The sequence below is a fragment of the Drosophila persimilis genome, unplaced genomic scaffold (genome assembly GCF_003286085.1).
Source record: "Drosophila persimilis strain 14011-0111.01,24,50 unplaced genomic scaffold, DperRS2 tig00000002-arrow-pilon, whole genome shotgun sequence".
NCBI lineage: Eukaryota > Metazoa > Arthropoda > Insecta > Diptera > Drosophilidae > Drosophila > Drosophila persimilis.
In genome coordinates, this window is record NW_020825289.1 from 18,978,984 (window position 1) to 18,996,623 (window position 17,640).

Here is a 17,640-nt window from a genome sequence, read left to right on the forward strand (position 1 = left end):
ATTACAATTCGTTTGAATTCGATTAATAAATGTAATCATTTAATCGATACCCAACGGCCTTTTGTCTAATTTGACTGTTTTTAGTATATTTTGAAGCAATTATTTAAAATAAGCCAGTCATACCCTGGGGGAAATGGATGTTATAGAATTGTGAATATGTTTGTCTTCCAAGGCTCAGTAGGTATCAGGATCGACATAAATATACACAAGATACTAATAATAAACATGAATATGTCTAAAGAATATCAATTTGAGAAAAGGTCTTAATAAATTACGTTTGATCTACATATAAAGTTAGCGAAATAGGGTGTACAAAGGCCTATACACACATCACGTCTTCGAATACCAGCAACATTGCGACTCTTTTTTTTGTTGAACTATTTTGTTTAAACCTTTTTTTACAATAAATACAATAAAAGCAAGAACTGAAAACTAACCAATTGTGTAAAAAATTGATGCATTAATTGGATAAAACTATGATGGCATGGCTAAATATTCTATATAGCTAGTAATATTCGTCGGAATATCAAAAACGAGGAATATGTAAAAAGAACTTGAATTCGTCAGTATATTTGCGGTATATTTTTAAAATGAGACGGTATATTTGGTATATTTATGATAAATCCGCGGCCACCTTGTTTTCTAAAATCTGTTAAAATCTGAAATAAATCCTGTTTTTCTGTTTTTTTCGAGGACAACGAGGCTCTATAAGGTTCCTCTGGCAGCATGGAAGACCAGGCATGCCCGCGGTGCAAGACCACCAAGTACCGGAATCCCTCGCTCAAGCTGATGGTCAACGTTTGTGGCCACACGCTCTGCGAGTCGTGCGTGGACCTGCTCTTTCTCAAGGGATCCGGGGCATGTCCGGAGTGCATGGTACCACTGCGCCGCAACAACTTCCGGGTGCAGCTCTTTGAGGATCCCATGGTGGAGAAGGAGGTGGACATCAGACGGCGCATCTTGCGCGACTACAACAAGCGCGAAGAGGACTTTGGCACGCTGGAGGAGTACAACGACTACCTGGAGGAGATCGAGGACATTGTGTACAACCTGTGCAACAACATCGAGATCATTGAGACGAACAAACGTATTGAGGCGTACAAGCGAGACAACCGTGAGGTGATTCAGCGCAACAAGACCCGAGTGGGCCGCGATGAGTCTGCCCTAGAGGAGATGCTCGAGCTGGAGCGCGTTCAGGAAGAGTCCCGGAAGAAGGAGCTCGATGAGCTGGAGACCGAGCACAAAAAGAAAAAGGCCCGTGATAAGCAGGCCCTCATCGAGGAGCTCATGTACAGCGGCAAGGATGCTGCCCAGATTGTGACAGAATTTGCCGAAAAGGCAGAGAAGCAGCGCGAGGAGGAGAAGCAGCTGCCGCCGCCGAAGCTGTCGAACGAGTTCTCCACGGGCATCAAATTTGGCCAGACGGCAGATCCAACCCTGATTCCCGTTCCCAAGTCGGAAGAGGGTCCGCTCTTTGTCTACGAGCCTTTGATCGCCATCACAGATGGTCCCACTCCACCGCCAACTAACGAGATCGAGTCATTGGGCTACATCTCCCACATACGGGCCGAGACACAGCAGGAGAATGCCGGCGGATTCACCGCAACCATGGCCTGTGAGCGTGCCCTCCAGGAAGCGCTGCAGGGTCTCTTTTACACCCCCACAGCTGGCGTGGCAGTGGGTATATGAGGAGACCAGCCTGACTGCCAACTGCTTCGGAAGCACGATAGGATGACAGAACCATAGCACAGCACGCTTATTTGTTGAACAAATGTGTCCTATATAATCCATTCATCTAACCGTAATATACTTAATATACTATAATGATTACAATTTACTTATTTTAGGTAAGAATACATTATTGGGAATAATACATACGACACAACTCCGCCAAATGCGGTATCGGAATGAACCCAGAAGCCAGATTCGGCGTGCGAGAGGTTTCTCATTTGATTACAGACTTGGTTTATTAAATACTTGCAACAGTACATATACATAGGCGTAGTACATATATATCCTAGATAATCATACATCGGGAATAATGTAGGGGGGGTTTCTTTATACAATATACAGATAAATTATATGGTAGTTCAACGAGTAGCTCGTCGCATTCTAGATCTACTTGAACAGTAAGAGGTAAATATGTTTTGCGATCGTGCCACAAGCGAGATTATTGGACAAATACATGATGCATGCCTGATGAATGGGGATTGGGAAATGATCGAAGATTACAGAATGGGCGGTGCGGTGTGGATGATGGTAATGAGTGCGATATTCAGATATGGCTTCTAATACATTTCAAATGTTTCAACTTAACTACGATGACTCATGACTTTCGATTCGTTTAGATGTGGGGGTTAAGGGTTCCATCTCCAGCCAGGACCAAGCAGCGGCTTCTCGAAGGGATGCCTGTGGAATGTGGAAGCAACTGCTGGGGACAAACAATTGGCAGATCGTGATTAGTTCACATACGCTTAGTTAGATGATAGCATAACATTTAATTTAGACGTTAATTTGGTCTTTATAATCTAATTTAAAATGTTAACATTTAGTAATAGGGTTTTTGCACACGCCTTTCGTTGATTATAGATAGCTAGAGTTAGAGTGGTTTGTTGCTTACAACGACGTCGGGGCCCGGCGGGGCTATGATTGTTTGCCATACTGATAACTAATGATACTTATCCCATTCTTGTTTTGATTTCACTAGTCGATTTTATAGTCGCGTCCGAGTGCACTTGGGTGTGGAGTCTCCTTTGTGGAGCTATGTAAGTTTCCCTAAAGCTAGCTAACGTTTAAGCAAATCAGTTTCTTGGCGCTGTTGGATGGTTTATGTGGATGACCCCGCTTCTGCTCGGGCAGTGCCGATGCCTTCTACTATTCCGATGTGGCTGCTCCCTTGGCTGTGTGTTTCTGTATATTTCTGTTCTTCTGTATATCTGAATTTCTGTGTCGGCATTGTTTGGTGTTTCTGAATGTTTCTGTTTCTGTTTCTGAAGCAAACAGCAGCAGCAGGCAGTAGTAATAAATTGCAACGTTAACTAAACAGAGTCATCTGTAATAAACAAGAGAATACATGATGAGTTATTAGTCCGTACATTATTCGATTGAGATCACTCCGTCCGTACGCACCGTGGTACCACCATTTAGTCTTTTTGGGATTTTTATTGCAGGTTTTAACGTAGAGCGCGTTGTCTGGAGGACGCTTCTTCTCGCGACAGCTGCTCAACATGGAAGCTATGCTAAGGCACACCGATTGCACCGACAGCGCCGGCGACCAGTCCTCTGTCAGAATGGACAGACAGATGTGTCCATTGCTGTAGACATGTGGGTGCACGGGTATATTGTTGCCAATAAAAGTCACCTGGAAATAGACAAAGGACAGTCAGTGTTTTCCGCGCTTTGTTTCATATTGCGTCGTTCGCTCGTACCTCAGGCGAATCGAAGGGATATTTATTGTTAAATTTGAACAGCAACTGGAAGTCCTCGCCATCGTAAAGGGTGCCCTCGAAACCTTTTATGTTTAATTTCCATCTGTAATCGAGACCAAAGTTTTGTGAGTATTGTAAGTGTCACCCAGTGAGAGCAAGAGCCCAACAATTGCGGGCTTTGTTGTCATAATCGCAAAAACTGTTCAGGCCGCTGCGCTGCGTTTTTGCTTTCATAATGAGCCTGTATGAAACCAGTTTCAGTTTTCGCTGAACTTGGCCTACTCCGGCTCGGCTGCACTTACTCGGATAAATTCTGCTGTACGCTTTCGGTGTCGACAGTGACACCCGGCGGCGGCTCCTTGATCAGGGACATCAGCTCTTTGTGAAGCCGGCGCTGTAGAGTACAAAGGAAAGAACGAATTAGTGAATGACTTTGGTAGGTGGCATGCCAGTTCCACCTCTCCTCCCCTCCCCACACCATTTATCTTATCGAAAAACACACCTTCAGCCCAGGCCACATTTTTTTTCCTTTCTTTTTTTTTGCACATAGGAATTGCGCTTTGTGCTCTAGAGTTCTCGAAAACCCATTTCAGCCCACCTTATCCCTGCGCCATTTCTCTTTTGGCTTACAAACGTCAATAGTCGCTATATACATACTTAGTCTGGTACCTAGTACATAGTATATGGTATATGATAAGATAAAAACGAATGTCACTGAAATTTATAGAGCTTTCAATTGTTTTTCCGTCTCCTGCCCATTAGCTCGCCCTCCCTTATGGACTACGGTCATTGGAATACCTACATACACTCGTACTCCCATTTAATACAGATTCAATATGGTCTTTGATAAGCGCAATTCTGCATACTACGTGTTAGGGATAGCCAGGAATATGAGGAATCACACCGATTTCCTGGAACCTACCCATACAATACAACTCATTCAATGACGCAACCGCAGCAGAAAACTGTGTACATACGGAATGTACATATGTACATAGATGTGTAATTCCCCGCTGATATCCAACTAAATGCATTCGGGCAGACATTAAATCCCGATCCCATGGGCTGGTCAAAGTTCAACCTTCTCGCTCGTTCGGTCTTTGGGTACTTGCCTCCCAGCGCGAGTTGTCCAGCTGCAAGGGCTTGCCGCATTTGGAGACGGGCGGCGTTTTCGGTTCCTTGGGCTCGGTTATTATTTCCGATTTTGGTATTTTGTCTTTTGATTTCTTGAATAACTTCAGCATATTGCACTTTTTGTTTAGTCTGAGAATGTTCTCACAATTGTTCACAATTTCGAATGAGACTGTTTGCCGCTCACTATTCACTTTTTCTCCGTTTCTCTCTCTGTCACTTTTCACAGGTTTCTGCTGTCTAGATAAACTTCAACTTTTAGTTCGGTTTTTCCGCTTTTGTTTCAAATTCCCCCTTTGGACCGCACAGCTTTTCCCAGGGTACCACGGGCGTGCATTTTATTTGCTTTCCAATTGGGCTTTCTAGTCGGACGAGAACCGCCAAGTGCGCCAACGTTCGTCGGACGACTGCAGGAAATCGTCGAGAGACTTGCGGGAGAGACTGCAAGGCGAGGCGCTTCGCCATGACGGCGCGACGTGTTTGCTGGTGTGCGTATCCGTCGTCGCCGACGCCAACGGCAACCCAACCCCCGCCCCACCCTGCCGCGTGCTGCAAAATACATATACATATATATATTTGCACTATCGAAAATGGGAATTCGCAGGGGCAGTGGGGAATATGGGGAGGTGGGGGCTGGGGGCTAAGGCTGCTGCTGTTGTGCTGCCAACAGACAGACCAAACTAGTTTGTAATACTCGTAATGCGAACAAGTTGCCGCCACAGCTGGTTGGTCTCTCGCTGATCACGAGATGGTCGCTCTCTGCCCCCCTTCCTCTCCGTATAGGCAGCAGTGCTTATCGGGGCACGCAGGCATTACCTGATAAGGATTTCGATTAGATAAGGCCAGGAATAACATTGCCAGCGCTTAACAAAAGGTACAAAACAGGCAAGGGGATGTAGTGCGTCGCGTACGTCAATGGGGCAGGCATTTCAATTGATGCAACAATTAAATAGTAGCCGCTGCCAATTGAAATGAAGACGATCGGCAATTGGCCTGGAGATGATCATTTACACAAGCTGCAGCAGGGCTCTCCCCGCAATGCCACGATTATCTAATTGGCTCAGAGAACACTTTAGCCAGATGCGAATTAAAGCAGAGACGTTAGATAGTAATGTAATGCATAGGTCGTATTCATAGCCCCCCGCCGACTGGGAGGGTGCCCCAAGTAGGCCAGGCCAATAAACACATGCCTGGCTGTGCGGGGGTGGGGGTTACTCGAGTTTATTTTAGACCCCATCAAATAAAGAAAGCTCAACAACACTAGAGAACGGAGCGATACGAGGAACCACCTAAAGCAATAAACAAATAAAATGCAATTCGATCTAATGCCAAAGTCTGGGAAAAACCACTCGCTGGTATGGGATTGGATGGGATATAAAGTAGGCCCTAGCCGCACACTCAGCAAAATCTATAGCCAATAGTATAGTCTGGCAGATTCCTGAACAATAAAAAGACCCAAACAGCCCCAACGCAGAGGGTAAACAAATAAACAAACGCTGACAGACACAGCAATGGGTTGGCGGGCGGTGGGGTGTTAAGGGTGCGGTGGAGAGGCTTTTGTTTCTTATTTTTTACGTCGTTTTCGAGGAATATTTTTTTGGTAAACAATTCTCGATTCGCTGGTGGCTGATGAAAAAGCGTGCCAAAAACAGATGCGGTAGAAAAGTATTCGTGGCAGATAAACTTTTCCACAGCTGATAAACCCCGAAATCGGGTGCTGGGAATCTCTGAGTGGGATGGGCGGGGGAGGCGGAGATGATTCACTTTCACACCCAAAAGTGTTTCAAAAATTGGATTCGTCCGGCCTTCGGAACTGAATCACGATAGTCCCAGTCCCTAGGGTAGACCGGAATAAACAAGGCAGAAGAACCACTTTAGCCAAATTGTGCAACATTCACATTCCCCAAAGCCATATAAAACGATTTCCGGAACAAGAAAATTGCTAAGCGCATTACGGAAGGGCCTGACAGGCGGCAGCATGGGCAGGGCAGGGCTGGGGCTTGTATTTGTATTTGTACTTTTGCTTTTGTTTTGTTGTTCTTTTTAGGTTGCTGTTGCAACCTTAAACTTGCTGCTAAATGCTGTTCCTTTTGCCCTTCACCAGCAATCGATAGGGCTACGTCATCATTAAGCCGCTCTGACGTCAGAGATCGTGTTTTTTCGGGATATAAATAATCGGAAACCTGATGCGCCAGTACCCAGCTCTACCTGCCTGGAGAGCGCGACATGTGTCACTGTACCAGCCCGCAGCGGTACCGCCACGTTCAGGTTGGATGACAAAGCAGAGGCAACAAGTACCAGTCTAGTAACGAGTCTCCGCCGCCGTGTCCGTCCCTGCCCCTGCCCCTGCCACGGCGCTTCTAGAGCATCAACTGAGCTGATTGCCTACGCTTCCATGTGTGTGCTCCAATCGTGAGCTATCAACGCGAGGACGTGCTGTTGGTGTCAACACGTGAAAGGCGCGTGCAAGTGCTATAAAATGCGATCAAAGGGGAGGAGCAGCGAGTGGCAGACACACTTCAATTGAAATTAAATGAAATGCATTACAATTTGCAAGCAGAGCTCTGTAAAATCACGGCATTGTACAGCAACAATGATTAATTTGTGTGTTTTATTGACAATTGAAAAGATGAGCTTCCGTAGCACGGACCGGCCACGGTGGATGCAGCCACTGCCGGGAAACACAAGTCTGTCGATCAATGGAAGGATCATTGAAAGTTGTGTGACAAAACTGTCACAATGATCGGAGAATTGCGCAGGCAAATAGGTCTTTCCTCTCTTCTGTAATCACCAGTGCCTAGATCTCGTCACGTTTTCTGCGGTCACTGACGGCGATAACCCGCCCCCGAGCTGGCGATTCCGTTAAAGGCAAACAGATTCGGCGAGATGATGGGCCACAGATGGGGCTGAATTCGACCGAAGTGTTATTTCAACTCTCTCGTTAATCGCTCATTGTTTCTGGGTAGCGCGTCAGTGGCAAACACTTCCTTATTAGTATTCCTCATTGTCTCAGATCTCAGATCGTGCCCGTCCCATGCATATTTCATGATGGATAGCAGCAGATCAACAAGAGCCCGTCAATCTGGATACTGGGCACGGCCTAAGAATGCGGACGACTTCTTAATTATCGACCAGAATGGCATTGGAGCGACATAAACTGGTTCTCAAGACTTGGCAGCACCCGTTTTATAGTTTGATAGTGATAGATATATACAATTTGGCTATTTATAAAGTGGCGCGAGGCGTAACTAGACGGTGGGAGCGCTCTGTAATTAATATTTTGAACGCGTGCCAAGATGTCACCCAGGGAAAACGAATGAATGCGTGTGGTCGGGAGCAAAACGGATCAAAAGTGGCGACAAAATCTCTCGCAGACGCTAGGAGCACCTCTCAACCGACTGCCGACTGGGTTTCACGTCACAATATCATAAAACGGCGCGTGCGGATTCGCGTGTCAACGAAAACTGACTGAAAGCGATGGACGCAGAGTCGGATGCGATGAGCTTTTATTTTCGGCAAACTGTGTGCGCCTGTGTGCGTGCTGAGAGGCGTGTCGCAGGGCACCCGATATGAGAGCATATGAGAGTGGGAGGCAATGGGGCGTACATGCCGGCAGTGAGGCACTGCACAGGATCGATGGACAAGGCAGACCCAAGGCTGCGTTGCTGGCGCATTGTTTACCGGGCATAAACAAAGTGCCAGCAGGAATGTGCAGTCGGTGCACTTGGTTGCATAAACAGAGAGCACAGGCCAAGGCTCATGCGGGTCGATTTGTTGATCCGTATTCGTGGGTGGCAATTAGCGGGTCGGCCGAAGTGACCTCAATGTGCAGAGGCCGTGCGGCACGACGGGACAAAGACGCTCTTTCATTGCCGCCGCAGCGCCTGCTGCAATTATATAATAATCAAAGACGAGATGAGACTCGGTCGCCACTCAAGGAAGCTGGAATGCTGGGCTTTCGCCGATAAGCCGCCTCGCACTTCTCGAATGCGTCACTCTGCGCCCAGGTCGCCGAAACGATAAGGTGACGTTGAACCTTGTGCAATGTGTGCGGAAGAGGAACGGGACGGTCCGATGGAGGTGGGCGAAGGGCGGATCCCCGCAGAAACCAGACGCCGGCAGCAGGCAAACATTTGCACAAGTGCGAGTGCGCGGGGAGGGAGGACCGTCCGCCGCTCCATGGAACACTCACCTCACTCGGCGACATTGCCGTCATGTTGCTCTTTGTGATATCCGTGGTGACGTGACGCCGCTGGGACTCCTTCTCCGCAGTGCTGTCGCTGCCACGGGACTTCAAACAAAACGGGGTTCCCGTTGTGGCGTAAAACAGTTTTTTATTCTTGTTTTTGTTGTTGTTTTTCGAAAAAAGATTAGGAATTGAATATTGTTGAGCGTCCAGTGTGACCGTTTTGGCAGTGCTGTGAAAAGTCTCAAAGTCTCGGCGTATGAAAATATCGAGAGCGCGCTGAGAAAGCAGCTGTTTTTTTGAGACTTATTCGCTTATTAAATATAACATTGTGTTGTATTGCTTACTCCCAGCACACTGAAAACGAGAAATATTCTCACTGATTTTGATTCTAGTCCGGATTTATATTGCTTGGACGGTTTTAAAGTCATAGTTTCTTCGTCAGCTATCGCTATCGATAGTCGGTAAACATAAACAGCTGATTGGGTTCAATTTAAATCTAGTTAATTTACTTGTTTGATAATGTTTATTTAATTAAAGTGTCGTCCGATTCCTATTAGATACGATGAATGAAGCGGCTCTCTTTTCTCGGCCAATCGAATAGAGACTATGAGGTGGTGGAATTGATAAACACAGAGAGAGGATTTATATAGAACTATATACTGATAGAATGGACTGATAAGCTGCACTCACTATCTTAATTAGTGCCGGCGCCGTTAAATACTTGTGCTGCAAGTTGCTGCCCCACAGTACCGGATTGGAGAATCAATCATGCAGTTCGGAGTCTTAGGCAGCGGCATAATTGGCCTCACGACCGCCCTGGAGCTGCAGCAGCAGTTTCCCTCGGCGCAGGTCTCAATAATTGCCGACCGCTTCAACGAGGACACAGTCAGCTATGTGGCGGCGGGCATCTTCCGGCCAGGCACCAGTTTCATGGGCCCCACCCAGGAAATTACGCAGTAAGATTGCCTGTTGCAAGGTCATGTCCAGCACGGCCTTCTAATCCTTCTGCCGATTGCAGGCAATGGATGACGGACGCCTTCAACTACTGGGATGAGCTGCGCCGCTCCAAGGAGGCTCCTCTGGCAGGGGTGTGCCAGCTGTCGGGCTATATCTACTCGCGCACCTCCCCCTCCATCGTACGGGTACGTTGCCAACCGTCTATCAGCGATTCTTATCTGAGTTGGCTTAATTCGATTAACGAGACATTGCCGTTTCTTGCTCTTTGCTTCAGAACCACTTCATTGAGAAGCTTCTTCCCGTGTACAGACGCGCCACGGATGAAGAGCTGAAGCTGTGCCAGGGCGGCTGGAAGTACGGCTCCTTTTTCACCACCTGCTTGACTGAAAGTCGCCTCTTCCTGCCGTATGCCACGAACAAGTGAGTGCCGGAATGCCGGAGCATAGCTCAATCATTCTCTAACAAAATTCATTCGCAGATTCCTTGAAAACGGCGGGCAAGTGGTTCGCCAGCATGTGAAGAACTTCTTCGATGTGCAGCAGAACTTTGATGTCCTGGTCAACTGCACTGGCATGGGCGCCAAGGAGCTGTGTAATGATCAGCACCTGGTGCCCATTCGGGGTCAGGTACTGAAGGTGCGAGCGCCGTGGATCAAGACGGCCTTCTATGGTGACTATGACACCTACGTGCTGCCAGGCTTCGAGACGGTCACCTTGGGGGGATGCCGGCAGTTCGATAGCTACAACACAGAGTGGTGCAAGTACGACAGCATGGCCATCAAGGAGCGTTGCTACGACCTGCTTCCGAGCCTCAAGAAAGCGGAGATTGTCAGGGAGTGCGTGGGACTTCGTCCGCACCGTGCGATCGTTCGCGTGGAGCCGGAGCTGGTCACGAATGCGGAGGGAAGGCGCCTGAAAGTTGTTCACAACTACGGACACGGAGGGTACGGCGTGACCACAGCTCCTGGAACAGCCAAATACGCCGTGAAGATTGTACGCGAAATGCTGGCTGGGAATAGCAAGCTGTAGGCTCTAGAGCGCTGGTGCATTGTTATTTGTTGATCATTAAACTGTTAAACTGTTTACAAGCCCAATCAAAGCCACGCAGAATCTTTGAACCTTTTTTGTGGCTCTTTACTTTGGATATTAAACCATAAACCGATATAAACTGTTGACGATACCCGATAAGATTTCAAATTGTTGGCGCTACGCCAATGGCCAATGGCCCACTGTGCGCATGTCCGCCCCGCCGCATGAATGGAAAGCTCGCCTGCAATTCGCCGCAAAAGCTACGCCCACACACATTTCCGTCCCCCGGACCAGACCCAGGAAAACAGCCCCCCAATCGATTTTCACTAGCAGATAGAAGGGACAGTCAGTAGCAGTGAGCAGTCGATGTGAAACAGTTATCTTATGAAAACGTATACAAAACTTTCCCATATTCGCCGTAGCAGCCAATTCGCCGTCCGAGAGCTCCAAATTTTTTCCCTCACTTGAGTCCTGCGAAGTCGACGTGTCGATGCGATATTTCTCGTTTGGCGAAAAAAGGTGAAACAGTTGAGAAAACAATTGAAAGGCATTCGCACTGCCATTTTGAAGCGACGCCTGAATAATTGAACGACTGCAGTGCTGTGGCAAGACGTGTGGGTGCGCGTACGTTCAATAATTGATTGGGTAACCGTAAACAAATAGCAGCAGCACGGACCAGGACCCTACCGTATGTTAGGCCAGTGCCAAGGCTAACTTCCAATACCTCACGACTGGACGGCAGCTAGAGCTAGAGCCCCAGCCACATTATCGATTTGCGTATATGTGTATGTCTGCGAAATAGCAGTGTACACCTAAACACCTATACACCTGTGCACATACTCCCACACGCACGCACATACACACACACACACACACACGTACTGCACGTCAACGGCAAGAACTTTGACGCACGGGATCTCGTGGTATCCGCACAGAGGAGCAGAAGCAACCGCATCAACCTCAAGACGCAGTAAGTGCCATCCATCCCCCCCCCCCCCCCCCCACCCCACACCCACATCCCACATGCCACATCCCATCGTAATATTAAGTATACGCCGCATTGCACTCTAATGCGTGGGAGATCGATTGCTTGGGTGTCAGTGAAAGTTACCGCCGACCGCAGACCCGACACGAAAACCCCAGAACACAGGAAAGTAGCTTGCTCAATTTGCTTTTGGTGTCTCTAAAACTTGAAGCTTGCCCCAATTAAAAGTTTGAGCTGCTGGCTAGGGAAGCCAGGGAGCGCAGCCCCCCAACGGAGCTCAATAGTTTGGTGGGAATGCAGCTTCTGCCCACCGAACAGCTGCTAAGCCATTTGAAAATTGAAGCACGAATGAACAGCAAGGCAGCAGAAGGCATAGCAGGAAGAGCAGGAAGAGGAGCAGCCGCAGCCACCCCTCACAGAGGGAAAACAACAGAAAAAAATCGATAATCACACGAAGCCAGGCAGATAAAAACATTTCCACACTGCCTCTGATAAGAGGCCCCTGCCTATTGACTCGTGCACGTCTGTCAGTCTCTGTGCCTCCGGCTCCTGCCACACTCCGGTACGGCCCTCTGATGAGCCTGGAGAGGGTTCTGCTCCTTGACAGCCTCAGCCGGGAACATTGGCTTGGGGCTGTCCTTTTGCCAGGGCCTTGACGATGACGCGCGCACTCCTCTGTGGACCCCAGAGCATGAACCGTCGTTCATCAGAAATCTGACAACATTTTGCCGCTGCGCAACTTTTGATTTAAGCGGGAGCGGTGGGAGTACGGGAAGGAGAAGCAGAATCAGAAACAGAAGCCATGGCAGAAGGAAGATAAAGTTGTCTATACACACAAATTATCGACACAATGTCGCGGCTTCCAAGGAGAGGAGCTGCCTTGCATATGGAAATTGTGAAAGGCGAGGGACGAGTAAATGGAAAAAAACTGTAAGCTGAAACTGAACTGCTGTCGCCGAGCGAGTCCACGCCATGGCAAGGCTGAAACTTTTCAAGGACGAGCGACCAGCGCTTCCCCCTCGGATTCTTATTTCTCGTGCCCACTCCCCTGCCACTGACGTGACAGCCATACCAACAGGCACAGCCGTACCAACAGAATGCCATCTTGTATACTTGTGGGTCAGCTGTAGGTAACAGACTCGCAGGGAAGCGGCCGGAAGAGAAGCCTGAGCATGTCCTCTCTGTTGTGTGCTGCAACACTTTCCCCGGATGACCTCCCAGCAGTCCCCTCGGGGTCCAAGTCGAAAGTACACAAGGCAGGAGGGCTATGATTCAGAAATATAACCGCAACTGTTTAATCCATACACGCGCAATTCAATTAGGTCTCGGGACAAATAGCAGTTGGCCTTGGATCCAGCCTGTGTCCGGATCCGTGTGATGAAAACAAACTAAACAACAATTTAATAATTAAACGGCCCTCTCCTACTCCCCTACTCCCCTACTCAATCTGGCCGTGGTACACGGGGATGTTGATCCCATCGCCCACGCCGCAGATGGCATCGGCGTTGCAGCTGGCCTGCTGTGCAGATCCTGGTCCCCCCACCGGATGAGGGGCGCACATGTCGCTGGATGTGGAGTCGCTATGGATGACAATGGCTGTAGAGCTGTAGTCCAGCTGCGTCGGCGTCAACTGCTCCTTGCGCAGGAATGTGGTCAATGACATGTTCGTGGAGTCGCTAGTTATCACGGTGGTCGTGTCCATGGACTCTATCAGCTCGCCCTCTTCCTCAGAACCAGCAGGGGCCGCTCCACGCTGCTGCTCCTGCACCTTTTCAACGGGTTCTTCCTTCTGTACGTCCGCCGCCTGCTGCTGCTGCTGGCAAAGGCCGACTACTGGCACGCTGGCCAGTTTGTTGGTATTCATGGGACAGAAGCAGTTTAGGTTGATGCTTCTGTTACCCAGGGCCTGGACGGGACGGGAGTTCCGTGTGATGGGAGTGATACCGTCGTGGCTTAGCAGCTGGCGGAAGTGGCGCAGCTGGAAGTCACTGATGGCCAGCGTCTCGGGGAAGATGAACCACTCGGTTCCCTCGTAGAACGGGGGTCGGGTCAGCGACCCACCGTAGGAGTAGAAGCCAGCCCGGAAGGCGGGCATTAGGTAGCAGAGTGGAAACGGTGATATATTCACGGCCTTTCCGGGCTGCTGCACCTGGCGCAGATTCTGAACGAGGGGGTCCAGGAACGGGTTGTGGGCCGACAGCTCAAACATGTAGGCGATCGTCAGGAGGTCGTAGCTGCTGGTACAGGACCGCGACATCCCGGAGCTGGCACGGTGCATCACCTGCATCTCCATGGGGAACTTGCGATGGTTGAAGGTGTGCTCCGAGCCCTCGCTGTTGCACCAGCCCCAATGGAAGCGCACCTCCACGAACGTGTAGCTGGCCAGAAGATCGGCTCCGCTGATGGTGGGCGTGTTTCCGTGGAACTGGGCCCGCAGGATCAGGGTGTGGCCCGTGTTCTCCACCTGAATGTTCGCCGGCAGTTCGTCGTAGTGGTTCCAGTTGAGCAGCTCCCTGATGGCCATGGGGCTCAGCTGCCGGTCATCGATATTGATGGGGCTCTGGAAGCCAGCCCCGTCCAGTCCTTCGAGTCCCCCCTCTCGCTGATCAGCCATGTCGTACCAAGAGTAGCAATCGTCTGTGGCCAGATCCGAGTGTGTGATCCAAATCTTCGGGTACTGCAGAACCCAGCGGAAACGCTCCCGCAGTATCTTTTGGCCCGTCTGTTGGGCGAGGCCCAGCACCAGGCAGAGTACGCTGGCCAGCAAAGGATGCTGCACCATCTGGCAGAAGCCCTGGCTAACGAGCAGCCAGAACAGCTGCATCACGAGGCCAATCAGATAGCCGAGCGTGGTGTCGAACATTTTCCTATTCTGAGAATAGACCGGAACACACAATAGGCATAAAGTTACACAACAGTTGTAAACGTAAACGTACCAAGAAATCAGTGAAGCAAAGTTGAAAAGGTTGACGCAATCTTTTCTTTTGGTTTATATATTGTTTAATATTTTCAGAGTCGACAGCTCGTGCGGGTCCGAATGTTTTAATGTGACTGACTTCTATGAGTTTCCCACTTCCCATTCACAGCCTGACAGACAATCCAAAGCCACCTGTACTGATCCTTTTCATTCGTTTCTTTTTCCTGTACAGTCGGCAGACGGACAGCAGAGAGCTCTGAACCGAAATGGCCAGCGGCGGGGACCCCAAGTGGCAGAAGGACGCTGCCGACCAGAACTTCGACTACATGTTCAAGCTCCTCATCATCGGCAACTCCAGTGTGGGCAAGACGAGCTTCCTCTTCCGCTATGCCGACGATAGCTTCACATCCGCCTTCGTCTCCACGGTGGGCATCGACTTCAAGGTGAAGACCGTCTTTCGCCACGACAAGCGGGTGAAGCTTCAGATTTGGGTAAGTCCACGGCCGAGGCCTAGCCACCAAGATGGGTAGATGGGTAGCACCTAGCAGATGTATCTTTCAAACTGCTTCGCTCTATGATTGCCGAAAGAAAGAGAAGTCCTCGAGTGGGTGGATTCATTGTGATTATTCGATTGGTTCTGACAGATAAATCATCTGTACAATCGAAGTATTGATTTCTGCACCTAGCAATGACGGCATCAAGTGAGCACAGGTCGTAGGTTGGCGCACTCTCGAATGACCTAAAGTCTGTCCGTGGCTGTGCGTGGGTTTGCCGGGTTAATTGTGCTTGTCACTGTCATAAAGCAAAGACCTGAGCAAATTTCGTTTGGCTTTTGCAGGACACGGCCGGGCAGGAGCGTTACCGCACCATCACCACAGCCTACTACCGCGGCGCCATGGGTTTCATCCTGATGTATGATGTCACCAACGAGGACAGCTTCAACTCGGTGCAGGACTGGTGAGAGCACACATATCCCTCACACACACTCTCTGCCACACACTAACTCGGCTCTCCCCTTGGTCTCCTCCCGCAGGGTCACACAAATCAAAACCTACTCGTGGGACAACGCCCAGGTCATTTTGGTCGGAAACAAGTGCGACATGGAGGATCAGCGAGTGATTAGCTTCGAGCGGGGCCGCCAACTGGCCGATCAGCTGGGCGTGGAGTTCTTCGAGACGTCCGCCAAGGAGAATGTGAATGTCAAGGTGAGTACCGTGCCACTGGAGACTGCGATAGTTGCTAGATGTGGATGTGTATGTCTTTCACCCTTCTCAATGCTCCCCCTAGGCTGTCTTCGAGCGCCTGGTGGATATCATATGCGACAAGATGTCCGAGAGCCTGGACGCAGATCCAACGTTAGTGGGCGGGGCACAGAAGGGCCAGCGCTTGACGGACCAGCCGCAGGGCACGCCCAACGCCAACTGCAACTGTTAGAGCGCCACCAGCCCCAGGAGAACGAGAACCCGGCACCGGAAAGTTAGAGAGAGGATCTACTCGTACAACAATCGTTCAACAACATTGACCGCAACTGAGGCAACAACAAACAGAAACAACATAAAATCAACAAAAACTTAAAGCTAGATAATTAGTCAGCTCATTAATCAAGGGATGGAGGGCGTTTATCCGCCAGTTAAACGATGACATGTATATGCAGGCATCCATGAATGATATGAAGGCCATGAGTATGCCAGCAATGCCTGTGTGCACTGTATTTGTAACCATATATGTATGTATATCCTTTGCGTTCGGTCGCCTCCGTGTAAATGTCAGATGTTATTTAATCAATGTTTGAATTTTAATTGGTAATCGATAATTGGTAATTGGTAAATTGTAATGTGTATCTTGTAACGTGTAATTTAATCGGCTGCCGCAGCGACGCACTACTTGTTGAACATGGACTTGACTGGACTTGGGCGACGATATGAGCAGAGGGCTACAGGGGGCTACAGAGAGGAGCTTCTAGGGCTAGCAGCACTAATTAAATGTGCACACGTTCTGTGCTGATAATAGTTATTTGATTTGCAACTGCAACTGCAACAGCAACTTCAACTTCAACTTCGTTCGCGATTCTCCATCTCCATTAAAACGGGGCTGGCAGCCTCGAGGCACTTTCCACTTGTATATACATATGCTGGCTTAACTGTACAGTTTGAATGCTTGGTCACAACGCACAAAGCTAGCAAATTGGTGAAATCGAACATAGTAACTAAAGCTACCACTATAACTATCTACATACATGTATGAAACACACACACACATTAAATCCCGATCCCGGCTTGCCTTGGCTGGAAGGCTGCAGAGGCAGATACAGAAACAGATACAGATGAATTAAGAGATACATAAACAGATACGTACATGCTCGTATATAAAGAGCTATGTACATGAATCGAGTGGCAAGCCATTATTATTATTAAATATTATAATTATTATTATTATGTACGTATGTATTTATGTAGTGAAATGGAAAATTTTAATGTGTTGCAATTGATAAATGAAATATATACATCAAATATACATACCTACTATATACGATAAATAGTACATACTACCCAGACTCAGAGCCTATAGCCCAGAGCCTATAGCCTATAGCCTATAGCCGATAGCCTTTAGCCTTTAGGTACTTTCGCAGTTTTCCCTGTCTCTGTTCCTGTCAAGTTCCGAATCCTTTCTGACAATAACGTGCTGAAGACAGACAAACTTGAGGATCGAATTGATCCTTGCCATCCCAGGTATCAAAATTGTTTTCCGTTCTAAACTTTAACCTCACAGCGCACAATTTATTGAATCGTTTAACCTGATGCCTAGAGTTGCGGGTTGCGTATTGAAATTGAAATCGAAATTGAATTGAATTGAGCCCACCGAGCCAGCTGACAGATCGGTGCATTTAATTTGCCAACTATCCTCCCGACACAGACATCCTCTTTTGATAAGCACACCCCGCCCAACCCCACCCCCCTACTTTTCTACTGTCGTACGCCTCGCTACGCTATTGTAAAAGACACAAC

The 17,640-nt window shown here is 48.8% G+C and overlaps 5 protein-coding genes across 6 annotated transcripts; 3 read left to right on the plus strand and 2 right to left on the minus strand.

Moving 5' to 3' along the window:
* Positions 1–559: 559 nt before the first annotated feature.
* LOC6592512 (CDK-activating kinase assembly factor MAT1) lies at positions 560–1,824 on the plus strand. The gene has a single exon (XM_002017634.2). It carries the CDS (start codon positions 727–729, stop codon positions 1,687–1,689), a length of 963 nt encoding a protein of 320 aa, XP_002017670.1. The 5' UTR covers positions 560–726; the 3' UTR covers positions 1,690–1,824.
* Positions 1,825–1,948: 124 nt separating this feature from the next.
* LOC6592511 (ubiquitin-conjugating enzyme E2 W) lies at positions 1,949–8,938 on the minus strand. 2 transcript variants are annotated; one of them, XM_002017633.2, is made up of 5 exons: positions 8,752–8,938; positions 3,731–3,822; positions 3,429–3,531; positions 3,130–3,361; positions 1,949–3,052 (listed from the first exon to the last, which is right to left on the minus strand). In XM_002017633.2, the coding sequence occupies exons 1-5, from the start codon at positions 8,773–8,775 to the stop codon at positions 3,039–3,041; spliced, it is 465 nt and encodes a 154-aa protein (XP_002017669.1). In that variant the 5' UTR covers positions 8,776–8,938; the 3' UTR covers positions 1,949–3,038. The 2 variants fall into 2 exon arrangements, with proteins under 2 accessions (XP_002017669.1, XP_026840780.1); XM_026984979.1 differs by lacking the exon at positions 8,752–8,938 and adding an exon at positions 4,541–4,967.
* Positions 8,939–9,315: 377 nt separating this feature from the next.
* Positions 9,316–10,816, plus strand: LOC6592992 (D-aspartate oxidase). Its single transcript, XM_002017632.2, has 4 exons — positions 9,316–9,704; positions 9,767–9,890; positions 9,980–10,125; positions 10,184–10,816. Exons 1-4 carry the CDS (start codon positions 9,517–9,519, stop codon positions 10,731–10,733), a joined length of 1,008 nt encoding a protein of 335 aa, XP_002017668.1. The 5' UTR covers positions 9,316–9,516; the 3' UTR covers positions 10,734–10,816.
* Positions 10,817–11,095: 279 nt separating this feature from the next.
* LOC6592990 (ras-related protein Rab-3) lies at positions 11,096–16,463 on the plus strand. Its single transcript, XM_002017630.2, has 5 exons — positions 11,096–11,703; positions 14,868–15,126; positions 15,474–15,592; positions 15,669–15,840; positions 15,923–16,463. The coding sequence occupies exons 2-5, from the start codon at positions 14,902–14,904 to the stop codon at positions 16,067–16,069; spliced, it is 663 nt and encodes a 220-aa protein (XP_002017666.1). The 5' UTR covers positions 11,096–11,703; positions 14,868–14,901; the 3' UTR covers positions 16,070–16,463.
* On the minus strand, positions 12,985–14,821 carry LOC6592991. Its single transcript, XM_002017631.2, has 2 exons — positions 14,655–14,821; positions 12,985–14,590 (listed from the first exon to the last, which is right to left on the minus strand). The coding sequence occupies exons 1-2, from the start codon at positions 14,796–14,798 to the stop codon at positions 13,157–13,159; spliced, it is 1,578 nt and encodes a 525-aa protein (XP_002017667.2). The 5' UTR covers positions 14,799–14,821; the 3' UTR covers positions 12,985–13,156.
* Positions 16,464–17,640: the final 1,177 nt, after the last annotated feature.